This window comes from Puntigrus tetrazona, chromosome 22 (assembly GCF_018831695.1).
Source record: "Puntigrus tetrazona isolate hp1 chromosome 22, ASM1883169v1, whole genome shotgun sequence".
Classification (NCBI taxonomy): domain Eukaryota; kingdom Metazoa; phylum Chordata; class Actinopteri; order Cypriniformes; family Cyprinidae; genus Puntigrus; species Puntigrus tetrazona.
Genome location: NC_056720.1, coordinates 2,742,869 through 2,768,670, shown reverse-complemented (window position 1 = coordinate 2,768,670; position 25,802 = coordinate 2,742,869). Strand labels below are relative to the sequence as shown.

The 25,802-nt window shown below is 41.0% G+C and overlaps 3 protein-coding genes across 6 annotated transcripts in view; 1 reads left to right on the top strand and 2 right to left on the bottom strand.

Moving 5' to 3' along the window:
• Positions 1-9,233: 9,233 nt before the first annotated feature.
• On the bottom strand, positions 9,234-16,030 carry timm44 (translocase of inner mitochondrial membrane 44 homolog (yeast)). Of its 2 annotated transcripts, none has more exons than XM_043223804.1 (13): positions 15,972-16,030; positions 15,350-15,457; positions 15,100-15,273; positions 14,929-15,009; positions 13,375-13,524; positions 13,132-13,268; positions 12,715-12,800; positions 12,322-12,414; positions 11,534-11,658; positions 11,412-11,462; positions 11,237-11,326; positions 10,951-11,061; positions 9,234-10,082 (listed from the first exon to the last, which is right to left on the bottom strand). In XM_043223804.1, the coding sequence occupies exons 1-13, from the start codon at positions 15,999-16,001 to the stop codon at positions 9,963-9,965; spliced, it is 1,356 nt and encodes a 451-aa protein (XP_043079739.1). In that variant the 5' UTR covers positions 16,002-16,030; the 3' UTR covers positions 9,234-9,962. The 2 variants fall into 2 exon arrangements, with proteins under 2 accessions (XP_043079739.1, XP_043079738.1); XM_043223803.1 differs by lacking the exon at positions 15,972-16,030 and adding an exon at positions 15,575-15,727.
• A 388-nt stretch (positions 16,031-16,418) lies between these two features.
• On the bottom strand, positions 16,419-19,420 carry ticam1 (toll-like receptor adaptor molecule 1). Of its 3 annotated transcripts, none has more exons than XM_043223906.1 (3): positions 19,296-19,420; positions 19,163-19,198; positions 16,419-18,685 (listed from the first exon to the last, which is right to left on the bottom strand). In XM_043223906.1, the coding sequence occupies exon 3, from the start codon at positions 18,575-18,577 to the stop codon at positions 16,958-16,960; it is 1,620 nt and encodes a 539-aa protein (XP_043079841.1). In that variant the 5' UTR covers positions 18,578-18,685; positions 19,163-19,198; positions 19,296-19,420; the 3' UTR covers positions 16,419-16,957. The 3 variants fall into 3 exon arrangements, with proteins under 3 accessions (XP_043079841.1, XP_043079843.1, XP_043079842.1); XM_043223908.1 differs by having other exon boundaries at positions 19,308-19,416; XM_043223907.1 differs by having other exon boundaries at positions 19,163-19,403.
• A 660-nt stretch (positions 19,421-20,080) lies between these two features.
• Positions 20,081-25,802, top strand: part of uhrf1 (ubiquitin-like with PHD and ring finger domains 1) — a 13,432-nt gene continuing 7,710 nt past the window's right edge. Inside the window, exons 1-6 of the mRNA XM_043223536.1 lie at positions 20,081-20,244; positions 21,688-21,850; positions 23,116-23,376; positions 23,992-24,137; positions 24,750-24,965; positions 25,590-25,705. Of these exons, the coding sequence (XP_043079471.1) occupies positions 21,698-21,850; positions 23,116-23,376; positions 23,992-24,137; positions 24,750-24,965; positions 25,590-25,705 (892 nt within the window). The 5' untranslated portion in view covers positions 20,081-20,244; positions 21,688-21,697. The remainder of the gene's footprint in view (positions 20,245-21,687; positions 21,851-23,115; positions 23,377-23,991; positions 24,138-24,749; positions 24,966-25,589; positions 25,706-25,802) is intronic.

The following is a 25,802-nucleotide window of genomic DNA, read 5'->3' as shown; positions in this document are numbered from 1 at the left end:
ACCCTAGCTAGCTAAAATGCGATGTTGTGCTAACCTGAACTTTAAAAATGTAGTTTATTTAAATGTGACACATTGACATGGCGACTTTAAAAGTTGTAAGAACGCTACTTTTGAGCATCTTTTGGCGAACAACGTACGCCATTACCGCATTTCTCCAGAAAATGGCGTCCGCGTCACTTCTGTCACGCTCGCGCCATCTTGCGCACAAACATGGCCGCCAGTTCGGGCTAATCGATTGCTAAAAAACGAGATATTTACTTTAGTTTTTTTGCGAAAGTTGAACATTTTTAAGCTTGCTGACGCATCCGTGTTGTTATTTATGTGCACACTCCTCATCACGTGATGTTTTATCCGCACGAGTGACATATCGCGAGAATTCTAGAGCGATTTAATGCGCGCACCATAGCTTTAATAAGTGCGTATTTAAAAAAAAAAACGTAAAATTATACATTTCCGTAAATATTTCTATTCTACATGCTTTGAACGAACTCTCATTGATAGCACGTGCGCAGACGTCCGTTTTAACATCTGCAGGCAAGAGCCGGTGAAGGACCGGGCGGTTCCTCAGAGGAAACTCTCGCAGCGCGCTGCCCGTTAAAAAGAGAAAGCCGTCGGAGTGTCGCGGCGAAAGCAGGTGGGCTGATCGAATCAATAACCCTGATAATGAGATCCGTGGGGCGTCGTTACCGTCGCCCCCTCCGGCCGCACGCGCGCCTTCTTCCGTGACGAGCGCGGACTCCTTCGCGCGCAAAACGCACCTCATTAACCTTTACAGGTCTCCGAGCGCTCTCCTTTTCCTCGAGACGTGTACGCACGGCTTTTACGAAGGCACGGGCTGTACGGGTTAACGTTTCGTTTCAAACGTTAACCGGAAAGCAAAGCCACAAATCTGGTGGTTTTTGCTGGACGATAAGATTATAAAACCACAAGTCAGACCCATATCTCTGAGTGAGATTCACTGCTCAAATGATGAGGGCTGAACCAGACCATGCTGACAGGAGGAAGGCGCCTGTGGGTCACTTCCTTGGCAAGCTAATGAATAATAAACAACTCAATCACCTCTTTTTCTTCTTGGTTATTTTATTTTACATTTGGCAACCTCACCCTTTCAAAAACGTGTGGGCCATTGTTTCAGAAGATTGGCCGCTGATTGGCTATCCTGCTAACGCTTAGCCACCTAACAAATAACTTTTACTAATGTTCACAGAGTCATGCAAAAGTTGATGAAGTTTGTTTATAGAATGTTCTTTTTTTTTTAAACGTATTAATATTTGATGTCGTTGAGCGAAAACGTTCTGAGGTCAACATTTTTCGAGTGTTCGCGGGATGTTTGATAAACGTTTTGTAACCCCGACGTTACGAGTGCAGCGAGACAGTTTGAACGTTCTTAGGACGTTGAAAATATGTTACAAATAAAGTTTGTAAAAACGTTTTAATCGCAACTAGAAAAACATTCGTAGAACGTTTCTGTAACCTTTAAATACCGCGTTAATAAATTCTCAGATTATATTAAATTCCTATAATATTAAAGTGCCCCTATGGGTTGTGAATGGTTCATATTTTTGTTTTGGAAGTCCTAAACAACACGCAAGGTCAAAAAACACTTTAATTGTCTTATTCGCTTTGACGTCACCATTAAACGGCTCGGGACTCGTTTTATAAATAACTCATTTCAATGATTCAGAGACGATTCTTTCTTTTGAGAGACAGTGACTTTATTCTTTTCGAATGTAACGCTTTAAAATAAGCGTTCAAATGCTGTTATATTTTGAGTAAAAGTAAAGATGGTACATTTCGCGAACAAACATTTCAGCATTTTAGGAAATTTCAGGACAACGTTCTCAGAACGTTTTTATAAAAGAAATGTGCTACTTGGGAGACTAGTGAGATTTTCGCGTGTATTTGCTAAAATAAAGCATCACAGAGAGTTTGCGTTCAGTTTGAAAACATCTAACCAACGTTTTTAGGGAAAATTCAATCTTTAGTTTTACAGATCCGCTCTTGAAGGCTCCTGCAGACGACCAGAACGTCTTCAACCGTTCTCGTAACGGGTGGTTTTCATAACGGCCAGCCAAAGCGCTTGATTCAGACACATTTCCGCAAGCGCCCTGCGGCGTTGTTGAGTCGTGTCATGGCCCGCTGTGAAATAGAGTCCCGCCGTCAGCGCTCGGAGCTCGTGGAATTGAGTTGGACTAATGGTCACTCATTTCCCTCCTTCCAGAAGGCCAGCAGGTATCGATCAATATCCCGTAGACATCCATCAATCCCGATATTCCATTGGGAATGGTTTTATTACGAGCGAAACAGCCAGGCGATAAACACATTATGTCTCTCAATGACCTTGGGAATTGAGTTTGGAGGATTTATGCGTTTCCTTGGAAAACAAAGCGCTCGTTTTTGAACCCGGCCCCATCGGATATGCATGAGATTGTTAATATTGCATGAACGCGTAATGGACGCAAACATTACATACCAGCATTTACAATAATTTGCTTGGTACGAGATGCGCGGAAGTAAATTAGGTAAAAACCGCTGCACCCGTAACATGTTTATATATTTGTCAAATTTCGAGTCCCCGAATATCACGACCATCGCGGAGTGATTTATTGCCCAAACTTTACTCAGTTCTGTGAAATAATTAAATGCCATTTTCTTCATAATTACCGCCATTGTGGGAGCGCTGGGCTATAAATAATGCACAGGCGTGTCACTCGCGAGCAGCACGTGGATTTCGCACGAACTAAACTATGTTATTGATCACGTCTAATTCAATCACAGACCAAAATTGACTTTTGTTCTTGAGAGTGACGTGGCCACGGGATCCCTTGGGTTTAAAGGAAACGTCAGGATCTCCCGAATTAAAAGATCAAAGCGATTTCGTGATTGCAAAGCGGATCTTTATTTAGCACCAACCTGGATGTGAGGCATTAAAAATTTAAATTAGATCTCCACATTTCATCAGTAATTTAAAGAGAGAGCGAGAAGGGGGTTGATTTTCTGATATTTTTGTCTGGGTTTTAAATTTCCCCTCTTTTCATATTTTATCCTGGCTTCTTAAATATCCCGGTCTCCCCCCCCCCACCCCTTTCCTCTTCTCTGTCTTGTTATCTATCATGCGACATGACTATAATATGCTTTATGGCAGATTATAGCTCATTTATCATGTAGAGCAGGACCTTGCAGATTTCATAGGCCAGTAAGCGACGCTCATCTTGGGCTACTGCGACTCTAATGCGACTAGGCTATTCATCCCAACAGACACGGCGTTGCGCAATCCGTCACCCTCTACATTTACACACACAAGCAAACTCAGTTAACATTAAGACTAGTCCTGCTGACGTTTATGCCTCAAGCGTGAGCCTCAATGATGGAGGGCAGCGTGTTATATACACATCAAGTCTTTAAACATAAACCACATGGTTGTTTTTTAAAAGCAATGAACATTCATTTATTTGTCTAAAAACACATAATGTGAAGGCTTTACGAATATCTTTTCTTTTCACTGTACTGTCAATGGCCAAAAATATTGGCACCCTTGGTAAATATGCATTAATCTGCATTGCTAATTCGGTTGATCTTATATTTTCTTCAAAATCCACGAAAAACTTACCTCTCATTGGATGATAAACATTTTAAATTGGGGGAAATATCATTATGAAATAGATGCTTTTCTCAAATACACAATGGACATAATTATTGGCACCCCTAGAAATTCGTATGGCCAAAATATCTAAAATATATATATTCCCATTCGTATTCACATTTTTGAGCACTCCAGGGTGGAGTGGAAGTATCCAGCCATGTCTTCCCGTTTAACAGAAATATAAATAGGAGGGAAAACAAAGATTGAATTCCCTTAATCGTCCATCACAATCAGGAAAAGATCATTGAGTTTTGTAAATTAGTGACGTTCACACTTCCACTATCAGGGCAATAGTTTGATTTTCCATCAAAATTCTAAAATGTTAGAATTAACATTTAATTCATACATAAAATGTTACGAAACTGCCTGGAAGAGAATGTGTGTCTATATCGTCCTAATGCGAGTTTGACTCTCCAAAGACAACAGCTGGAAAATTAGTATAGAAAATAGTTGAGTCTTAAAAAACGTACAAAATTTGTCGAACATCACACGTTGTTTTAGAGGGTTTCAAGAAGAATTCTCCTAGCTCATCCAAAAACGAACTCCAGCATAACTGGAACTGGATTAAACTAAAAAAGACCTTTTTAGCAGCAAACGCCCGAGACGGGTTTGGTTAACGAAAAGTACCCCATGTGTACAATGAGATAAACTTATGCATTTTTGATGTTGTGGGTCTATATTTCTGCTGGAGGTCCTGGACATCTTGTTTAGACACATGACATCATGGACTCGTGATGGTATCAAGTACCAACAGACAAAAAAAAAATCAGTAAGTTACCAGAAATCATATAATGGGCCATGTTTGGATCTTCCAACTGTACAGTAATCCAAACTCAAACCTCAAAAACAACACAAAAATGGGTCGCTGGACACAAAACCTGAACCCTGTAGAAAATGATTGAGGTGAGCTGAGGAGAAGAAGCAGCAGCATAGAGCTGTGAAGTTAAAGTTCTGGAGTGGTTCTGGATGAAGGAATGGTCTCTGATCTTTTGTCAGGTGTTCTCTAACCTCGTCAGGCATTATGGGAGAATATTTAGAGCTGTTAAACTGGCAAATGGTTTCAAAAAGTGTTAAATAAAAGGGTGCTGTTAATAGTGGCCAATGTGTATTAGAGAAAAAGCATTTATTTCATAATGATATTTCCCCCTTTTTGAAATTTTTGAGATTTTTCAAAATGTTTAACAATGCAGATTAATTTTCACAGCCTTCTTTGATCATATTTACCAAGGGGCGCCAATAGTTTTGTCCATTAATGTATAAGTATAGTATGTCTACATATACTACAAAATTTTACAAGATTTTAAATCTTTTCACTTGCTTCAGAACAGAATTTTACCATACTAATTCGTTCTTTTAGTATTCTTTCAGTATGTAATATGAATATTGAGACAACCCAATGAGACAACTGAACCGGAAGCAACGTTAAATGTATCTTTTTTCTTGTTTCTTCACTCAGTGTTTAACTGGACCAGCCAAAAAAAGGACATTTTGTTCATCACTGAATTAAAAAAAGGCCTGCCTTTGGTTCATACTCGAAAAGAAAGGTCAAGCTTGTTTGTACACTACACACTGATGAACCCAGAGTCTCTTCACAGACCTGTCAAGAACATACGCTTGCACACACACACGCAAGCATGGTAATTTGCATATGCAAATTAGCCTCAGCGTTGGCATTCATTTAGCAGCTCGCTAATGAGCCCCCTCCAGAGCTCATTTATTAGACCTTTAGGCTGTTTTGTGAGTCACTATAAGTAAATAATTGTTTAATGTTTAGGAGAGCTATACTGTTAGGTCGGAGGTCAAGGAGACGAGCCATTACTCAGAGACAGCCCATTAGTGGCAAATCGACAGGCATTTAGACATTCTCCGCTGTGGAGCCGCATACGGTCTCCTCATGAGCCCGCGTTGGTGTCTCCTCGGCCCGAAATGAAACGAACAGTCCCCGCAGACACGGCCATCGCCTCATCCCAGCGGCAGATTCTTTATGAGGATCTATGGCTGTGCTTCGGAGGACGAAAACAATGGCAAATCCGGTTTCTATTGATCAGTAAGTCCTCTGCCTGCGGTCCTCCTGTTAGTGGCTTTCAGGATGGCAATTTGTCACGGCTTTAACGCGGAGGACGACTTGTTTCTGTCAGGGCTTGAGATTTCTGCTGGTGTAAATTCAACTCCAGCCTAAAAACATGGCAAACAGCCGTCGAAACTCGGAACGTTCCTCAAGATGATCTCCAATAGATGTCATACTGTGAATTTAATGGTTTGGTTATTTTAACAATGGCATTACCAGTTCTATAGCATTTTTAGGAAATCTTTATGGGTGCTTGTGAACTTTGCTAAGGACAATTTAGTAGTTGCTGGATATTGGTGGAGACTATAGTGGAGGTCTAAACTATAGTGCTCTCTTTGATGATTAGCCTACTCCAAATTTCACCAAAACAACCTGGACGTGACTGTAATACAATTCAGACACTCAAATGAGTTGAGTTGAGTTGATCATTGAAAAATTATCCATTAAACCGGCACCAAAGTCCTGGACTAAATAAAATGATCTGCGCTCGATCTGCGCTCCGAACTCCAGATCTGAAGAATCATTTTGGATTGGGACTTTGGATCACAAATCATTCAGCTCGCAAAATTATTCGCAAACCCACTCTGAATCAAATGATTCAAGCTCTGAAGTCCCGATCTGAATCAACTGATTCACGAACCTGCACCAAAGTCCCAAATATAGATTCTTAATCATTTCAGATTCGGAGCTTGAACTGCAAACAATTTAATTTGTGATATGATTAAACCAGCTCCGAGTCCTGATTTGAATCAAATGATTCACAATAAGTGATCTGAGTGGAGCTGTTTGAAACAGTGAATCATTTTGCTTTTTTAAATCATTATAAGCAATGTTTACTTTCGAAAATGAATGGTTCTTTTGATCAGGTTTTTAGTGAATTGCAAGCAGCATAAATGACCCACTCAGGTGATTTGTTTCGTCTCTTGCTCAGTTTTTCGTAACTTCAGCCATGCTTATACAATATGATGAGCTGCAAATATGCTCAAAATGCATGTTAGATGGGGAAAAGAAGCAGTTTTGAGTTTTGTAGCTTAATTATCTACATTTGAAACAGAGCATTGCCATCAGTTAACAGTTCGACAGGAAATCAGTTGAAAGCATGCAAGAAACATTATAGTGAGCGTTCAGTTTATCAGTGTAATAGATATTTGAGAAAATATTGTTGTATCTGATTGCATCGGTCAATATAGAGTGAGCCAATGTAAACAAAAAAAGCAGATGGGAGAAGTAGATGAACACAGCTGAACAAAATGAAGTTAAAAAGGGTGAACGTTATCACTCAGATCACTATTGATGTATAGATAGCAGCACTGCAAGCCACTAGTAAAAATAAATAACTGCATACTCCGTTTAAAGCACTTAAAAGTTAAAGCTATGCAATTATATAGGCATTTGTGCGTTTCATATAGATTATTCTGGAAAGCATGTGGAAACCCCTGAGGAATCCCGAGATTGGATTAGTTGACTCTAGGAACAGCCTGATCCAAGAAACCAACAGGAAGCGGGAAATTAGGCTTGAGTGTCTGGAAAACAAGCCTAATGGGGTGGCAGACCTTGTGGGAAGTGGGCGTAGATGTGAGCATGCCCAGTTCGGCTCTCTCTATATATATATATATCTTCCTATCTTACCCCAGGGCAGTTACTTACGCCCTCTCAGGCGTTTGCTTGCTCCGTGGAAGTGACAGCTAATCTATGAGCGTAAATCAGACAGCTGGAGGTTGGGAAAACAGGTGCAGAAGAGTCTCTCTCAGCCGTCGCCCGCCTTATGATAATCGACTTCATTTTTATAAGAAATCTCCAGGTTCCATTAAATCAAGCAGGGCCCACCGAGGCACTGGACAAGCGAGTGTTTATCGACATATAGGGAACACTATGAAGATGAAGAGAGAATTAAGACATTTTCATCGGCATAAGGCCAGTAATGGCTGCTGGACTTGATGTTTTGAGGATTGTCTTATATTTCTGGATATCACCTCATTGGGTTTTGTGTATTTTCTGTAGGCCTCTTCACTGTGATGGGTCACAACCGCACATTCAGACCATCCATCTGCGGACGCAGGCAAACTTCAGGACGCATAAGCGCACACCTCAGCGCTCTCCTCAAGCCGAGGAGATCCATCACCAAACATACGCGCTTGTCATGGGGACATATGAATGGATGAACAAATGGGAAGGCCTGTTTATCACGGCTTCCTCCACGTTTCCAGAGCCCAGGCAATAAATCTGACCGTGTCAAAACGGCGCACCCACGTTCGTGGAGCCAGCGTTGCACGTTGGCGAGCATCTGCCCACAGAAACCTGAAGACAGCCATTCTCTGAAACACATTACATAACAGCATTTTCTCGCTCACTGTGTAGGTAAACGGTCAGACACTGCCAGCAGTTCTGCAAAATTAGCTGCTAAACTGAATAAGCAGTTTTACAATGTATGCTTAGGCTACACAGGAGATAAGCCAGCTGCTAACGCAAACGTACCTTAGGAGAGACATTTGTTTTCTGTCTCGGGTCTGAAAAACTAAAATTATAGCATGCTAAATTGCAAGCCACTTGATTTAAAGTGGTTTTGGAGTCAAACTACCCTTTAAAAACCGTGCGAATGACTAGCTAGCTGCAATAATGCTACAAAATTGCGTTTATTGCTAGGTGAAGATGTGCTAGTGCTAGTTTTTTGGTCAGCTTTTTAAAAAAGGGCAAACTTACAGTTTAACCGCTAGATCTTTGTTACAGTTAGCTTGCTTTTCTAATAGCATGTAGCTAACTGGTTCTTAAAAATAGCTTATACCTTATAAGTAGCTATTCAATGTGTTGAATGTGTTGTGCGTACGTTCATTTTAGTGAGCTAGTACCGTAACTAAATGAATTTTAAAAGTATCAACTGTTTTGAGTAGCTTTCATTGCAGTTAGCTAGTTTTTGCTAGTATGATATACCACTTTAAATGGACTAGCTATGTACTTTTTAATGCAGTTAGCTCGTGGCTTAGCTAGCCTTGTGGCATAGCTAGCGCTTTTTAAAAAAGTAAATTAACTTAGAATTGTGTAGCTATGTCCTTTCTAATAAAATGTATCTTTTAAAAGCAGTTAGTAACACTACTAACAAAACATTAGCTTCGACTACTTAAAATGGAGCAGCTACTATATCGATTGTATATTCAACTTTTTTTGTAAACGTCTTTAAATCGAGTAGCTTGTATTTTTCTGTTGTATATTCAATAGGAGCAGTAAAGCCTCATGTGGCAAGGTCAAATAAAAGAGTGATAAACAATGGCATTTGGCTAGTATTTAATAACATAAAATGTGTTATAAAAAAATAAATAACCAAACAAAACATTCAATGCTATAATCAATGTTAGCCAATGAGCTAACTTTTTCAGAATAGAATTACATCCTGTGCATCGGCAAAGTAATACGCAACAACCATATGGATTAACATTTCAAGTACTATGAACTGCTTTTATATTATTGGCCATTTTATATCGCCTTACCTTTTGGGAAAAGGGTCAAACCAAAATAACACATCTTTTGTAGTGAGGCGTGGAATATTTTTAATATACGTTATACGTTTACGATCAAGTTCTACAATTCATTTTCATACAGCAGGAAAATCGAACTGCAATCCATCGTCTTATTGTCATTTTGAAGGAACTGCTATTTTAGCCCCACATAACTGAGGCCAAAATGATTTAAAAATACTAACTGGTGGCTTAATGAGCGATTCGTTGGAACGCTTTGAAGAAGAAAGCGTTAAGGCCAGTCTTAAAGATACAATCTGACATTGATAAAACTACATAACCTGAACCAAATGTTCAATAAATAGACATCTACCAACAATTCCAGACTGTATCTTGGTTTAAGATGACTGGGGGGGGTTAGTTATCTTCAGATTCAATCCAATAGAAATTAAGTACTTTTATTATAATTATTACTGTTCAACATTGTTATTGATAGCTTGGTAGAATGGCACTTGATAACCACTCGACTTTACATATTCGTTTCCGAACAGATAAACAGACAATACGCACAAACAAAAACGAGTCTCTTAGTCTTTCAGACTGATGGGGATTCGGTCCAATGGCGTGAGTCCAAGCGTCGGCCATTTTGGCTCACCGTGAACAACCCTGTGATTCGTGGTAGAGCTCTGGAAGAAACTGCGGGGGGCGGAGTTATGTAAAACAAGCCTATGTGTGTGGCCCCGGCCCCAGTCGAGCCACGCCCCTGTCCCTCCCCTCATGTCCGCTTTGAGGAAGCCGTTGTTTACAGGATCTGCTCAGTGCTGGAAGCGGAGATGTCTAAGAGTCTCCAGGCGGCGTAAGGGTTCAACTCGTCCTGATCTCGACACAACGCCCAAACGTACATCATCCTCAGAACCTTTTCCTGTGGAACGCACAGATACAACGAATTTCATACAAAACATACTTTTAAAAACAAAATTTAAAAAAAATGGTATTCTATTCTGTATTTTTTTTTTTTGGCATTAAGAGTTTACATTTTTAAAATATAATATAAACGTATTATGAGGGAACTTGCTTAATTCCATCTATCCAAAATTAAAATAAATGAATTTAAATAAATAATTATATAATGGCTCTATAAACAGGTTTTATTTTTGCATGTTTAATGTTATGAAATATTTAATCTTATAAAATAAAAAAATAAATATTTCTATTTTTTTCTATTATTAATAATATTTCAATCACATTTTACTATGTATTTAAGCAATTTAAATATTATTTAGTATTTAAATCATTTTTATATTTTACTTTAAAAATAATAAATTTTTCATTATAATATATATATATATATATATATATACATTCTATAATTTAATATTTAAATATTATTAAACTAAATATTATTGAGAAATGTGCCATTTTATTTTACTATATATACATAAGCTATGTATTTTTTATTATTATTATTTTAGGGTTAAATATGACCTAACTTGAGAAGAGCTAATATGATTGAGACATTTTGCACTTTACTTATGTCGAAACTGAAAACAAACTTTTCACCCGGACAGCCACTTCGGCCGTGTGAAATAAAACGAGTTTTTAATATCCACGACCGTCTGACGTTTGCGACTCGAGGGCGAAAATTAACGACAAACTCCAAGCGCCGACGCGTCCCTGGTGTGCCGTTACGTTTGGCCTCTGAGCAGATTTACAGCCGGCCGCTTCGGCCTCGGCGGCTCCAGAGGTGCGTCAAGCGGCTAACGTCACCGCTAGCGCTAGCGCTCACTCACCGGGTCGCCCTCCACCACTTCACCCTTCACGTTACGGATGACCATCACCAGCTGAGCCTGGAAGGTGATGATGAGAACGGGGCCTTGCTCCATCATCTTCCCCATCGCCAACTACAGCGAATAACAACCAAAACGAGAAGAAGAAGATGATGATGATGATAATAGAATTCAGACGATCCAATATCCCATTATTCTGTATTATACGTCCATCGGGGCGCCCTGATGGAGTTACTGGGCCATTAGCACGCAGCAGATGGATGTTACGCGTCTTTCCGATGGTTCTTACGTCAATGTTATCGATGTCCAGGATCTTGGAGTGGAACTGGAGACCCATGGCCTTGGCCTGCTGGATGGGGTGCGCCAGCTGACTGTACGTCTGCAAACAAGACCAGAGAAGAACCGGCGTTAGGCCGCCACGCTCAGACCAGAACCTGCTGTGCGTCGGCTCCAGGGACACTCACGGCCTCATAGCACCAGTCCTTCAGGACGTCCAGCTCTCCCTGGATCATGGCCTGCGAACGGAGCGAAGGGTCAGTTTTCTGGGGTGCAAGGTGCAAAGCGTGCTGGGAGTTCGGCGCCTCACCTCCAGGATGTTGGGAATGATGTCCCGCTCGCACTGCTTCAGGAACGAGTCCTTGTCGAAGGTCGGATCCGCCTTCAGGATCTCGGTCAGAACCTCGGACATCTCCGTTTTGGAGAACAAGCCGCCTGAGAAGAGCAGAAGACACATCTGTCCATCCATCCGTCTGTCTAGCCAACTATCTATCCCTCCATCTCCCTGCTTACTCTGGGTCTACCAATCTGTCTACCCAACTACCCATCAACTATTTGTCTATCCACATTTCTCTCCATTTATCTATTCACTCATCTCTATCATCCATATTTTTTTTATCTATCTATTCATATCTATCTATCCATATTTCTTTTATCTATCCATTCATATATATATAATCAATATTTTGCTCCGTCTATCCATCCATCCATCTATCGGTTTATCTATCTTTCTGTTTATCTATCGCTCTGTTTATCTATCCATTCATATCTTCAATATTTTGCTCCGTCTGTCTATCCATCCATCCATCCATCTATCGGTTTATCTATCGCTCTGTTTATCTATCTATTCATATCTATCATCCATATTTCTTTTATGTATCCATTCATACATATCATCAATATTTCACTCCGTCTATCTATCCATCTATCGGTTTATCTATCTTTCTGTTTATCTATCTATCTTTCTGTTTATCTATCGCTCCATTTATTTATCCATTCATATCTATCATCCATATTTCTTTTTATCTATCCATCCACCCATCTCTCTCTCTCTCTCTCTCTCTGTGAAGCGAAGCAGAAATGCGGTGGTGTTTTTACCGAGGATGTCAGTCATCTTGTCAGTGACGGCGCGGGACGCTCTGATGAAGGCGTTGTCGCTCTCGTCGTACTTCATCTTCATCTCAAAGAACCCTGGGAGCAGGACGGCACATGAAGTGACTCAGGATAACAACACGGCACATATTGCCTTTCTCTCAGCGCAACAATCTGACGCTAAAACAAATCCGTCACGCTTCGGGCGACACGCGTTCGACCTCGAAACGAAAACCGGCGCGTAGCCGACGGCGACTCGTTACCACGGCGCTCAACGAGCCTCTCATTAACAGTGAACTCTTCCACACAAATAAGATCCAGAGCCTCTCCTGAACAGAGCAGATCCCTGAGGCACAGCGCCATCTACTGATCACACGCGAGCATTTCGGTCAAACTCACTGTTAAAAACAACATTGTTGTCCTTGAACTCCTTCCACTGCTGATACCACTTAGAGTCCTTGTGCAGCACCACACCCATCGCCTCCCTTCAACAGAAACACACCATTAAGATTAAATGTTTTAAGAACAATTAGATGCCCTATTGTACATTTAATGTTATCGAACAACTAAATATTAATAGTTATAATAAAAAATGAACGTGTTGCGCCATTTAATGCGCAATATGACGCCGATATACACACCAACACGCAATTAAAGGTCTATTATCGATATGAATTATTACAAAAAGAACGAAAACTATATAAATGCATGATTCGATGTAAACATTAAATGGAAAATACGTTATTTTCCAAATGATATGCAGCAAAAATACGTCATAAAAAAAAAAAACTAACCAGCTCGTCATAAGTGACTTACTCGTTGGCCTCGAAGACTTTGTCTTCCGCGCTTCCCGCCTTCGATGAGAAGTCGCTCCTCTTCCTCAGTCTGGTGGGCGGCCGGTACGGGCCGATCTGTCCCAGGTCACCGATCTCTTTCTTGACGCTCTCCACACCCTGAGAACAACAACAAGACTTGAAACCGCCACAACAGACAAAGCCACAGCCTTTAACGGAGTCAGCATTATGTTACGACGAGAAAACTCTACGTCATGATCGGGACCTGAGATATCGCCCGAAAGGCTCCGGTCTTCCCGATTTTCTCTCCACCTTTAGACACTGTCTCCGCCGAATGTTTGGCCGTTTTGGCCGCTTCCTCCATGCCTTCTTTGATTTTCTTTCCGATGTCCGAGCGGCCGACCTCTTCCAAACCCTGAGGAGAAAAAAACTGACTTTTCAGCGATTTGCGCAACTCGAATAGTGCGAAAAAATAACACAAATCACCATACTTCCTAGTTGATTTATTACATTTAGCAACATTTTGTTATTGCAAGCTTTTTAAATAGTTTTTTTTTAATATACACATGAAGCGATGTCTTAAATGTATCAATATCGTAAATACGACGGTAATTTGCGAACATTTCCAGAGCAGAAATCTGTAAAGCCAGGCTCGAATTTTTCGTTAAAATTTGTCGACAATTTAGAGTCAAGGGTTTTTAGGGAAGGGATTTTGGATGCGTCTTTTAATCGCCGTAAAAAAACCGTTTTAGGAACAGAAATCAAGTTTTTAGGAATAAAACGTAAAAACGAAAACGGGTGAGTGGTATTTATCTAAAAAACAGAACAGCAGAAATGTTCAGAAAACTAATGGGAATAAAACTCTAAAACGGGGTGCGCGCAAGTGCTCCTGAACTCGAGGAAAAACTTCGCCTTTCAAGATAACGCAGAGTAATTCAAATCTACGGAGGGAAACCGTGCAGCGATTAACCAAGTAAATGATATACGAGCAAACCCCACAGTGAAAACCTTTAGAATACAGATAGGAATAAATCTGTAAAACTTGGTGCTTGTAAGTGCCACTGAAACGGAGGAAGAAGTCGTTTTGAGGAAACGGCCTTTTAAGAGCCGCGTTGCCATTGAAATGAACAGACGAAAATTAACTATTTTTATGGTTGCATTCCAATATTCAGGCCATCTCTCAGAACTGACTGAGGGTTCATAGTTATATTATAACAAAAATATACAATATCAATGGTCAGTTGGAATAAAACAAAGGTTTTCGAACTAAAATAAATAAATACAAATAAAACAAAAATTTCTGCTCGCTCGTTGTTGCCAACTGAATATATATATATATATATATATATATATATATATATATATATATATATATATATATATATATAATAAATAATAGTACTGAAATGGAAATAAAAATTTGTAAAAACTATATAGACGTATATTAAAAAATAATACCGGAATTCCAAAAACAACACACAATATTATTAAGCAATTGTCCAAAATTAAATTGAAAACAGATATACTAATTGAAAAACTATACTTTAAAATATTAATAAAACCTACGATTGGCGTGTGAATTGACCGACGCATAAAAAAAAACACGGTTTTGCCATTTAATGAGTGTTTTCACATAAAATCTGATCAAAATCCAACAGACGAACGCTGCAAACACTCGGCAAAGGCACACCGTTCAGCACTTACGCAAATCGCAGCACGTTTATTGAATACATAAATACGGATGTGCGCCGAAACGAGAGAAATCGCGCGTCAAGCTGTGCGGCGGCGGCGGCCGGAAACCAGCGCTAATCACGCTCACCTCCTTCACCGTCTCCGATATCGTCCCGAGTGTTTTCTTCAGCACCTCAGACGTTTTAACCGTTTCCGACTCGATGGTTTTCTGGAAGACAGCCACAAAAGAAAAGCACATTTCGCAACAGGGTAAAGACACTTTGTGTATATGGAAATCACGTCAGACGTAAAACCGTACGTATTTCCTCCTGGCTTGCTTAAGTGCTTCCGATTCCTCCAGTTTCTTGGCCTCTTCGCGAAACTTCTTGATGTTCTCCTTCATCTCCTTGTTCTTGCTCAGTTCCTGCTTGAGATTGTCCAGAAACCCCCCGAGGAAGCCTTTCCTGCCGCCGCCGGAGGACATGAACCTCGCCTGAGGATGAAATGGGCGTCTAAAAAAAATTCAGCAAAATCAGTTTTCCCGCCAAAAAGAAGCGTGCGACACTCACCTGCGCCGCGGCGGCAGCCGGGCCACATATCCTGTAAACACGGGCTCTGTCGTATAAGGACGCATACTGACGAGAGACTAAAAGTGCAGAACTTCTCCTGAAACACAGCTGAGGAGAAAAACGTGATTAATAATAGCGTTTTTACAATTGTGAATGGAAAAACTCCATCTAACCACATTTAGTCACAGACAAACACGCTCATGTGAAGATTTTAGACTTAATTACTTCTGTAGCATAAAACTCAGATGCTTCTCCAAGAGATACCATTGGGTTTTCATGGTACATGTCCAGAAAGCATGGTGAAACCATGGTACTTTATGGCTAGGAGGTCTAAACACAATAATCAATTCCTGCCTAGCATTTTTGTGATTTGTACACACGTTATGTGATTTAAAAGCTTTGCCTGTTATGTTATTATAATTATTAGCATTACATCAAGGCCAGAATCATCTTCCATAAGCATGACTGATCAATCTATTCACGTTTCTGCATTAAGAACAAGAGGTTCTGGTGAACAGAAGACGCGCTCTCGCGGCGCTGATCGCGGACGCTGCGTTTATAACACCGAAATCAATCGCGCAATTGATTAGCGCTAAATAAACGGTTTAAACGAGAAACTCACCTGGTAACACTGACACAAGGAGGCCGCCATCTTGGAAGCGCTGCGAGTGACCTGTTTGGCTGGTGACCTTGCGACGCAATTCCGGGGGAGGAGCGACGTCTTTGGGCAGCCAATGAAAAGACTCCTTTAATCTGACGTCTCACCAAGTATGTTTTATATATATATATATATATATATATATATATATATATATATATATATATATATATATATATATATATATGTATATATATATATATATATATATATATATATATATATATATATATATATATATATATATATATATTTTTTTTGATTTTTTATTATATATTTATTTAATTTATATATATATATATATATATATATATATATATATATATATATATATATATATATATATATAATAATTTTATTAATTGCATATTTAAACATAGACACAAAGAAAGGATATCCATTAGGCACAAATTTTACAGAATTATTTTTATTAAAAATTAAAATATTTCCCTTCAAGCACAGTAATACAGAATAATTTAGAATTGTTTTGTCATTAATACAACACAAAAAAAGTGCAAACACCTACCTTGCTGTCAATTGGCAAATATAATTTTATTATATATTTATATTATATATTATATTTTATTATATTTTTACCTTTTTCCTTACGGTAACATATTAGACATTTTGCTTTCTTTTTTTTTTCTTTGATGGTTTTCTTATGGGTTTTGTTGATGGACTTTTTAAGCAAAATGTAATAATAAATGTGTATATATATATATATATATATATAAAATAGAGAACTATAAACCACCATAATTGATACAACAATATAAAATTTATCAGGCCTTCTTCCAACCCCGCCCCCAAAAGCACATCAACCAACCGGATGTTAGCGAACCTGACAATTCAACAAAAGATTGACAGTGTTCTGATTGGCTGAAACAACAGTTCCCAGAGGCACGCGTGATTTCTCACAACACCTGTTTTTGTGAAAACACACACCAGGTTTATGAATCAAACTGATCTGCCAAATTTTTGGCATGGTCGATATTCATCGTCGAGTGATTTCCGATCATGATATTTTGTGCGTTCTCGATGTGGATGCACTGCGGCTGCTGCTGCTGCTGCTGCATCGCTCCATGCGACGGAGGGGCAGATGGCGGATAAAATGCGTAATTTTGCTGCACTTCGCTTTCCAGCCTCAGTCGCGCTAATTTTTCCTTCTCTCGTTGCAGCTCCACGTTCGCAGCGTTCTCCTCTTGTAGTCTCTTCTGCTCCTCTACTATTTTAGCACGAAGCCGTTTCCTCGTCCAGATCTTCTTCTGAGTCGCGACTTTCTCCGATGAGATGGCCTTTCGGGCGCTGCGTTCGAACATTCTGCTGCTCTCATCGAGAGGGACCTTCGTCTGAAGCACCAGCGGAAAACGTTGGCGCGGCAAACAGTTATTGCGAGGCAGCAGCGGAATCACCGAGTTCATTTTGTGGTGGTTTTCCAACGAATTCACGATCGCCGAATCTGCGCTAGTCGCGCTGAGGCTGGAGCCGAAGTTCCGGGTGAGCAGCAGCAGCACGAACGCGGAGTCCTCGATGGCGTCCTCTATGCATCGCAACGTCGACATTCCTGGTTGCGCGAAGTCGTCGGAAAACGTTGCACCCACTCCAGAAGTCATACGTTCGAGTTTGTCCCTGAGCCTTTGGGCCTCGTCGGCGTCTTCGGCTTCGTGCAGGATCACGAAGTCGTAAAACACTTCTTCTGCGTCGCCGATTGGTTGCGTTGGCAGTTTGCGATCGTTATCACTTAGCCGTCGAGCTCGAAGCTTCTCGTCGTCGTTCGGGATGGATGAAAATCTGAGATCCGTGTTTTTGGATGTTACGAGTTGGGAGCTAGATTCGTCTCGCTTCGACTTCGTCGCATCATTGGCTTCCGCTGTCGGTCGCCGGTCCTTTGCGCAAATATGCCGTAGCTGGACTTGATCGTTTGTGGCTTCACCATCTGTTGGCGTTCGTAGACTCGTCGGCTTCGATTCTTCCATACTGGATTCTGGAGCAGTTGGCAAGCTTATTTCGATACTGTAATGCGAACTTGGCGCGGGTCCGCTGTTTTGACGAAGCGAGGATAAATTGAGCGTTTCGGTAGGGAGTTCGGTGTTGGATTCGTCGATAACGTCAGGCCCGCAGACCTGCTTTACTTCCTCCTCGACGTCTAAAGATAGCAAACCAGCCTTTCTGCTTGACGCAAGAGCTTCGCGGTACGCCCGGTCTCGTAGCAACTTGTCGCACAACCTCTCCTGCACCAGAACGGCGAAAATTCTCGCGATATCCAACAACGTATCGGCGTCTGTTGACTTAAAAGCGCCAATGTGGCTGCTGCTCACGCGTTCTCCGTGCGTTTTGACCAATTCGGCTAAGTATTTTCCGATGCTGCTGTCGACGTTAGCCGCTAGCTTAGCATGCGCCTCTCCGATCTTCTTGAGGAGAATCAAGCACATGACATTCACCATCTCCTCGGCCCGCGTGTCGGCCCTTTTGAATGTCAGGCTGACCCAGCGATCCTGGCCGGCCTGGGAAATGACCTCGAACGCCTTGGCGAGATTCGCGAATCCTTGATCCACGAGCTCTGCTGCCATCGTTAACGCAAATGCGGACGATCATACGCGAACGTGCGCTCTCACACGACATGTTCAAGCCATTCCATTCGATCCGAAGGCGTTCAGACGAACGTGAGCTCCTGAATGCTGAAAGACAAAGCGAAGTCGGTTTCGTTATTTCAACATTGCGATATTTTCCCAAGCTAACGACACAGTTATACGAAACTTCTGGTAACAAGTTCTTAAGAATGTTCTATGAAACAGTTACGAGTAGTAACATTAAAAAACCAATCCAACTAAACCAAAATGTTTACATCGTTTCAATGCTTCGGTAAAATACATTTGGAGAACTCTGAGCGTTCTATTAACATAAGAAAGAATAGTTTTTATAACAATAAAAGAACGTTCCGAGAACGTTAGCTCCCTGTAGGTTTATTGACTGTATCGTGAGAGATGTTAAAAATGGCGGATGGATAATAACATGGATAATAAAGTAAGGGTTTAACGACTTATCAGCTGCTTTCTTCGACGTAGTCTATCAAAGTCAGACGTAACGTTCACCAAATAATAATAATGATGTAAACACTACATCAACACAGAAACGCAAAAAGACGCGTGTCTTACCTTTGTAACAGTTCTGCATTCATTCAGAAGCAGGAACTGGAAAACAGAAATTCAACAGACTTTAACTGAGGAAACTGCGAACATGTAAAAAAAAACCCGGACTGATTATGAAACATAAAGAGGCTTATGGTACCGGTCGTTTTACATCTAAAACGCATGGATGTTTTCGAGTCCGAACGTCTGTCTTCTCGCTTTCTCTTGTAATGCGGAACAAAGTCAACACTTCTTTGGGACTTTTGGGACCAGAAGATGGCAGTAAAATCAACTGGGAAAAGTTGCTTTAATGGTCTTGAATAAAACTACCTGCTGGTCTAGTGAACGTTCCCTTATGTTATTTAGCATCAAGTGTACTTGAACTTTTATTATTTAATTATTATTTTAATTTTATAACTGTAAGCTTTTATACTGCATATATATATATATATATGTGTGTGTGTGTGTGTGTGTGTGTGTGTATTCCATATGTTACTAGGCTATGTTTTGCAAAATAAACAACAACAACAACAACAACAATAAAATTAAAATTTTAATTCTGAAAAATATTCAACATTGCGATTCAACATTAAGATGGACGTACATATCATTAATTAAAAATATTTTTATTTACGTATTGACTCCCCTGGCATTCAATGGATATATGTATTTTTATTCGTAAAGGCAATGTGATACTTTTATTTTGTATATACATATTTGATATTTTATATAACGAAAACTCGAATCATTTAACGTGTGCTTTTATTATAGAACGCGCCGCCAAACTTCGCGAGATTACAGAAGAGCCAAGCATGTGCGATAACGAGAGCAGGGTTTCGCGCGCTGAGCCTAAGCTTCGGCAACGTTTGTGAGTGACGCGCGGCTCGGCCAATCAGCGAGCGACGCCGAACTCAGCTCCGCCAATCAGCGACGCGCCGTGCCCGCGGCGGGAGGGGAAACACGTTGTTGAACACTTTTATTGATTCGAGCCCCAGTTCCAGCGCGTTTCGCGGCAGTATCGAACTGTAACAAAAGTGCAACGTTTTCACACTTTCAGCGCTTTAATTGAATTAAAACCGCGTCTTCTGTTCTCAAGAGGAAGATTACAGGTAAAGAGCCGTTTTTAAAATCAGTTTCGGCTGATCTTTAAAGGTATTGTCTGTGAAACCATGCCTACGCGCCTTATTCTGCAGTGTAACTGTTATTAATATAATACGCGCGTGCTAATAGTCTCATCGCGTTTATCGCTTTTCGAATGTTTCTTTCACTTTCTGTCTTTGCGTTTATTTTATAGCAGCCCCGTGCCCTCAAACGAAGCCTAATCGGTGGGTTTTTGCCGTTAAATCCGCTCAAAACGTGTTCTTGGTGTCTCGCGAGCTGCATTAAACGCGCACGTTTGTGCACGAGAGTTCAAAACAAGCCCACGAGAGACGGGAAAGTGTAAATGGAGAAATGCGGGACGGGATGGACGGCTTGCGCTGCTCTTACGCAATTAGTGCGATGCTCGTCTGGCAATTCGACTCGTTTCTTTTGCCTTTCCATTTATCCCCGGCTTACATTCCGCGTTTAAGCGTCTGGTTTTGATGCGAGACCACCCACATCACGAACGGCGCGCGACCGTTCATTTAACGGAACGGTTTGCGTTCGGACCGATCCGTTTCTGCAAACGAACTTCGGATAGACTCGTAGGTGAAGTTCGGGCCCCGTTCCAGCTTCCTGTTGTTGGTTTGAACCCGACAACATAAAGACTGATGTTATTTCATTCAACGCACTACCGTTGAGTGACGTTAGGGGGCGTTTCCGTCGGTTTCCGCCAATAACAGGCGTGGTTTGGAGGGCTGAGATGTCAACAAGGCTTTCTTTACGCTGTTATACACCATTTCACCCATTGGCATGAACAATAAGCTCTTACGCCAATTTGCTAGACCGGTAGCATGGTAATACCATGGTTTTTAGGCACGCACCTTTTGTAATACTTGGAGTTTTTTGGCCGTGCACCATATTCATGCCCATGATGTATGGTTTCATCCATGGTGAATGCGCAAAAACAACAGTAATACCAAGTTTTTTTGGCATGCTCTTTGGTAACACCATGTTATCTGAGCATGAGCCAATGGAAAAACACATTTTGGGGCACCTATCATGGTAAAAGCACATTTTCAAGGCATGTTCTTTGGTAAATTTGGGTTTTGTTTGGTGCGCCTTTTGTAATGGTGTTTAAAAAATTAATAAAATCGTTTGGACGTTCATTGAATGCATGATTGATCGTAAAATGAAAAATACTGTTAAAATGGCACGGGAAATGCTTAGAAATTAAAGCACCCTGGCGTTTTCCTTTCGAGTTAAAATAATTTTTGTAATGGTAACACGGTTGTTAAAAAAAACCGCGAGCGCCGGAGGAGACGAACGAGGAAAAAGCTGCCCGCGTCTCCCACGTCACTGAAACGAACACCTTTTTCCTGCTCGTTTGAAGCTCTTGGCTCGGAGCCATAGTCTGAACTATAAAAAGCAAGGCGGGAAACCCTCTCACTGGCTGACGTCGCTCGTTCCAGGTTTGCCGCCATGTGGATCCAGGTGCGCACTATGGATGGCAAGGAGACCCATCGGGTCGACTCCCTGTCCAAGCTCACCAAGGTGGACGAGCTGCGCGTGAAGATCGCCGAGCTCTTCAACGTCGAGCCCGAGAGGCAGAGGCTCTTTTACAGGGGCAAACAGGTGAGGGGCCGCGTCCCCGAGCTGGACCGGTTTTGTTTGGTTTGAATTTTTGGTAACTTACTCGCCCTCGTGTCATCAAAGATGTTTGTGTCGGTCTTCCATTGCAAAGAAATTAAGTTATTGGTTGTACGAGAAAACCTACTTTTTTGGCCCCATCCACCTTTTTCTTCGAAGCTTCCGGTTCGTTCGACTCTGTAGGTGAATAACGAGAATAATAGCAACATGCAGTAAGCGATCGCACGCTAACCAGCGTGTTCGTAATTAACGAAATCTATTAAAAGGTTTTAATATCAAGAGTGTTTCGTACAGCTAGAAGTTACTGGACGTGGATGGGACCAAAGGAGTGAGGGTCTTATCTGGAGAAACGAACGGCCATTTCCTAAAAAACGAAACTTTTCCACTTTTTAACCATGAAAGCTCGGTTCGCTGTAGCTCTGCTTTTTGCGCTTGGGGTAAAAACGTTTTTTTGCTAAATTTTTACCTTTCCAGCGTCGACTAAGAAAGACGCACATCGCAGAGCTAATTCTAGCATAGCATTTGTGGTTTTAAAAATTTACTTTTTTGGCCCCATCCACCTTTTTCTTCAACGCTTCCGGTTCCGACTCTGTAGGTAAATAACGAGAATAATATCAACATGCGATCGCACGCTAACCAGCGCTTTCGTAATTAACGAAATCTATTAAAACAAAGGTTTTAATATCAAGAGTTTTGTACAGCTAGAAGTTACTGGACGTGGATGGGACCAAAGCTAGAGCCGTTTACAAATGGCTACGCCCATTTTTACGCCAAGAGAAAGTGGATAGTGGTCTTCGATGGTGGCTGACGATTCGAACGTCCAAACTGCGGTTTCGATGCAATTTCAGCCGAGGAGTGAGGGTCTTATCTGGAGAAACGAAAGGCCCTTTCCTAAAAAAACGTAACTTTCACCTTTTAACCATGAAAGCTCGGTTCGCTGTAGCTCTGCTTTTTGTGCTTGGGGTAAAAACGTTTTTTTTACGAAATGAAGACTAAGAAAGACGCAGATCGCAGAGCTAATTCTAGCCTAGCATTTGTGGTTTTAAAAAAAAAATTGACTTTCAGATTGTTGGCCACCATTGAAGTCCACTATATGGAGAAAAATCCTAGAAACGATTTCCTCAAACTTAATTTTTTACTTTTTTGCGGATGGGGTGGATGATGTACATCTTGGATGACATTAAGCTGAGTATATTATCGGGAGTCTTTAAGTGAACTTTAACGTTTAATGTCTTCTTCGGGCGTCATAGATGGAAGATGGCCACACGATCTTCGACTATAACGTCGGGTTAAACGACATCGTGCAGCTTCTGGTGCGGCAGGCGCTGCCGTCCACGCCGCTGCCGAAGGACAAAGAGGCTGAACTGTCCGACTCGGACTCGGGCTGCGGCTCGGCTCAGAGCGAGTCCGATAAGAGCTCGACGCACGGAGAGAGCGACGGCCAGAGCGCCGGGACCTCGGGGCAGACCGACGCGTCCGATCTCATCGACCCTGGCTTTGGCTATTACAAAGTGAGAAAACGAGATTTAACCTTATTTACAATCGTTAATTGTTAACTATTCGTCTCGTTGACCTCAAGTTCGCCTGTTGTGTATTGAAACGATCTTTTAAACGGTTATTAAAGTAACTTATGCTAGGCTGTTCAAACTTTCTAAATTAAGTTTAAAACGTTTTTTTAGTAGTCGCATTCAGTTACCAGAGCACATTTGCATTAATTGCTAATGAAACTTGTTGAATTTTAAGAATTGATTCCACTATAAAAACATTTTCTTTTTTGTCTTTTGTATTTTTACGTGATATACAAACATGAGTTCAACTCGGCGCAAGTCAAAAAATAACTTACAGTATAATATATTACAAAACTTTTCTTCATTATACGTAGTATTTAGAATTATACAGCGCATTTATCCAATGCTTTTTTTCCCAAAATTTTTTTTTTAATTTAAATAAAAATAAAAAATATGCTAGGGCAAATTTTGAAATTCTGTGTGTGTATATATATATATATATATATATATATATATATATATATATATATATATATATATATATATATATATATATATATATATATATATATATATATATATATATATATTATATTAATTATTTTTTATTTTTTGAAGATCAATGAGTTTGTGGATGCTCGAGACTTGAACATGGGGGCCTGGTTTGAGGCGCAGGTTGTCTACGTGACAAAAACAAAGTCTTCGAGCGAAGACGGAGAACCTGATGGGGGCGAGGAGGTCATTTACCATGTCAAGTATGAAGAGTGAGTAAACGGTCGTTGTATGCTCTTGAAATCAGTTGTGAAAGTGAGTTTGAATGACACTCATACTGTTTACTCTAAAATAAGAAACATCTATTTGTCGAGACAAACACAAATATACAATGTGGCCGCTGTAGTCTGATTGGGTTTTATGAACAGACGATTCCTGTTAGTCTAGTCATTTTTGAAGACAAAATTGTTAGCATGTGAATGAAATGAGATCACTGTAAAAATCAATTTTTTTAATGTGCTATGCGATGAATACACTTTGAGCAAATCTTAAAAAAAAGCGAATAATTCAAATTTTGACTCCTAGTTAACAACTGATTCACACAGGACTTTTTTGTGACCATTTTTATGCTGAATTGAGACGCTGTAAGGTGAATAGCTTCATCTTTTAACTTCAAACCGGCTCAAATTATCTACATTTTACAAAAAAAACCCAATTCCCTCCAAATTCAAACCGATTTCAGCCCGAACACCCGGATCCATCGAGTGCACCTGCTAGCCTCTCCCGAGTTTCGGTCTTCCCTTTGGTCTGCGTTAAGCGCTTTATCAAAGGCGGTCTGTTTGAGCGTGCCGCGCCGTTGAATGCTAATGGCGCGCTCTGTGCAGTTACCCTGAGAACGGCGTGGTGCAGCTGCGCGGGAAAGACGTCCGTCCGCGCGCCCGCACCGTCTACCAGTGGCACCAGCTGGAGCAGGGCATGATCGTGATGGTCAACTACAACCCGGACGAGCCCAAGGAGCGTGGCTACTGGTACGACGCCGAGATCCAGAGGAAGAGGGAAACGCGCACCCAGCGCGAGGTTTACGGCAAGATCCTGCTCGGGTAGGGCGATTTTCTTTGGGGAAATAAGTTACGATTCGATAGCACTTTTAGCTTAGCTTAGCATAGATTATTGAATCCAGTAGCATCGCGTTCAAAAATGTCCAAAGAGTTCAATTATTTTCCTACCTAACTGGACTCTTCTGTAGTTTATATTGTGTGCTAAGACCGGCGGGAAATGAAAAGCTTTATTATGCCGGAAAGAGAGTGAAATCAACTTACTAACTCTGGGGGAGTTGGAGAATGAGCCCGTTTCCAAAAAAAATGGAGTGTTCCTTTTTAATGACTCGCTCTCTGACCCTCAATAGAAAGCAAGAACCCTCACGCCAAGACGTTAAAATAATTCATGATGCATCAGGAGTTCAATTCTAACTTTAAGAAGCTACGGCTGCGTGATGTATTGCTAGCGCATCTAGTCAGTAAAGCTGGTTCTTTGATTCGTGGTAAAGCTCTCTAGACTTCGATTTGTCCTGTAGTCATTTAAAAAAATACGGGAGTCGCTTAAAGTATTCTTAAAATAAAATTTTTTGCAATTCCTTGTGAAACCAGTCTGCAAATGAGGTATTTGAAATTGGATTGGTTCAGCCGCTGGTTTCGCTTACCGCGTTTTGGTCGCATTTTCGACAGAGACGCTGGCGATTCTCTCAACGACTGCCGCATCATGTTCGTGACCGAAATCTACAAGATCGAGGAGCCGGGAAGCGCGGAGGGTCCAGGAGCCTCTTCCGACAGCCCCCTCAAGAGTGAGTCGGACGTTTTATTTTTTTTGGTGTAGTGCCGGACCCACGTTTCGTTTTTGCGGTGTTCTGTCTCGCTATGTGAAGCGCAAACTACAAGGTT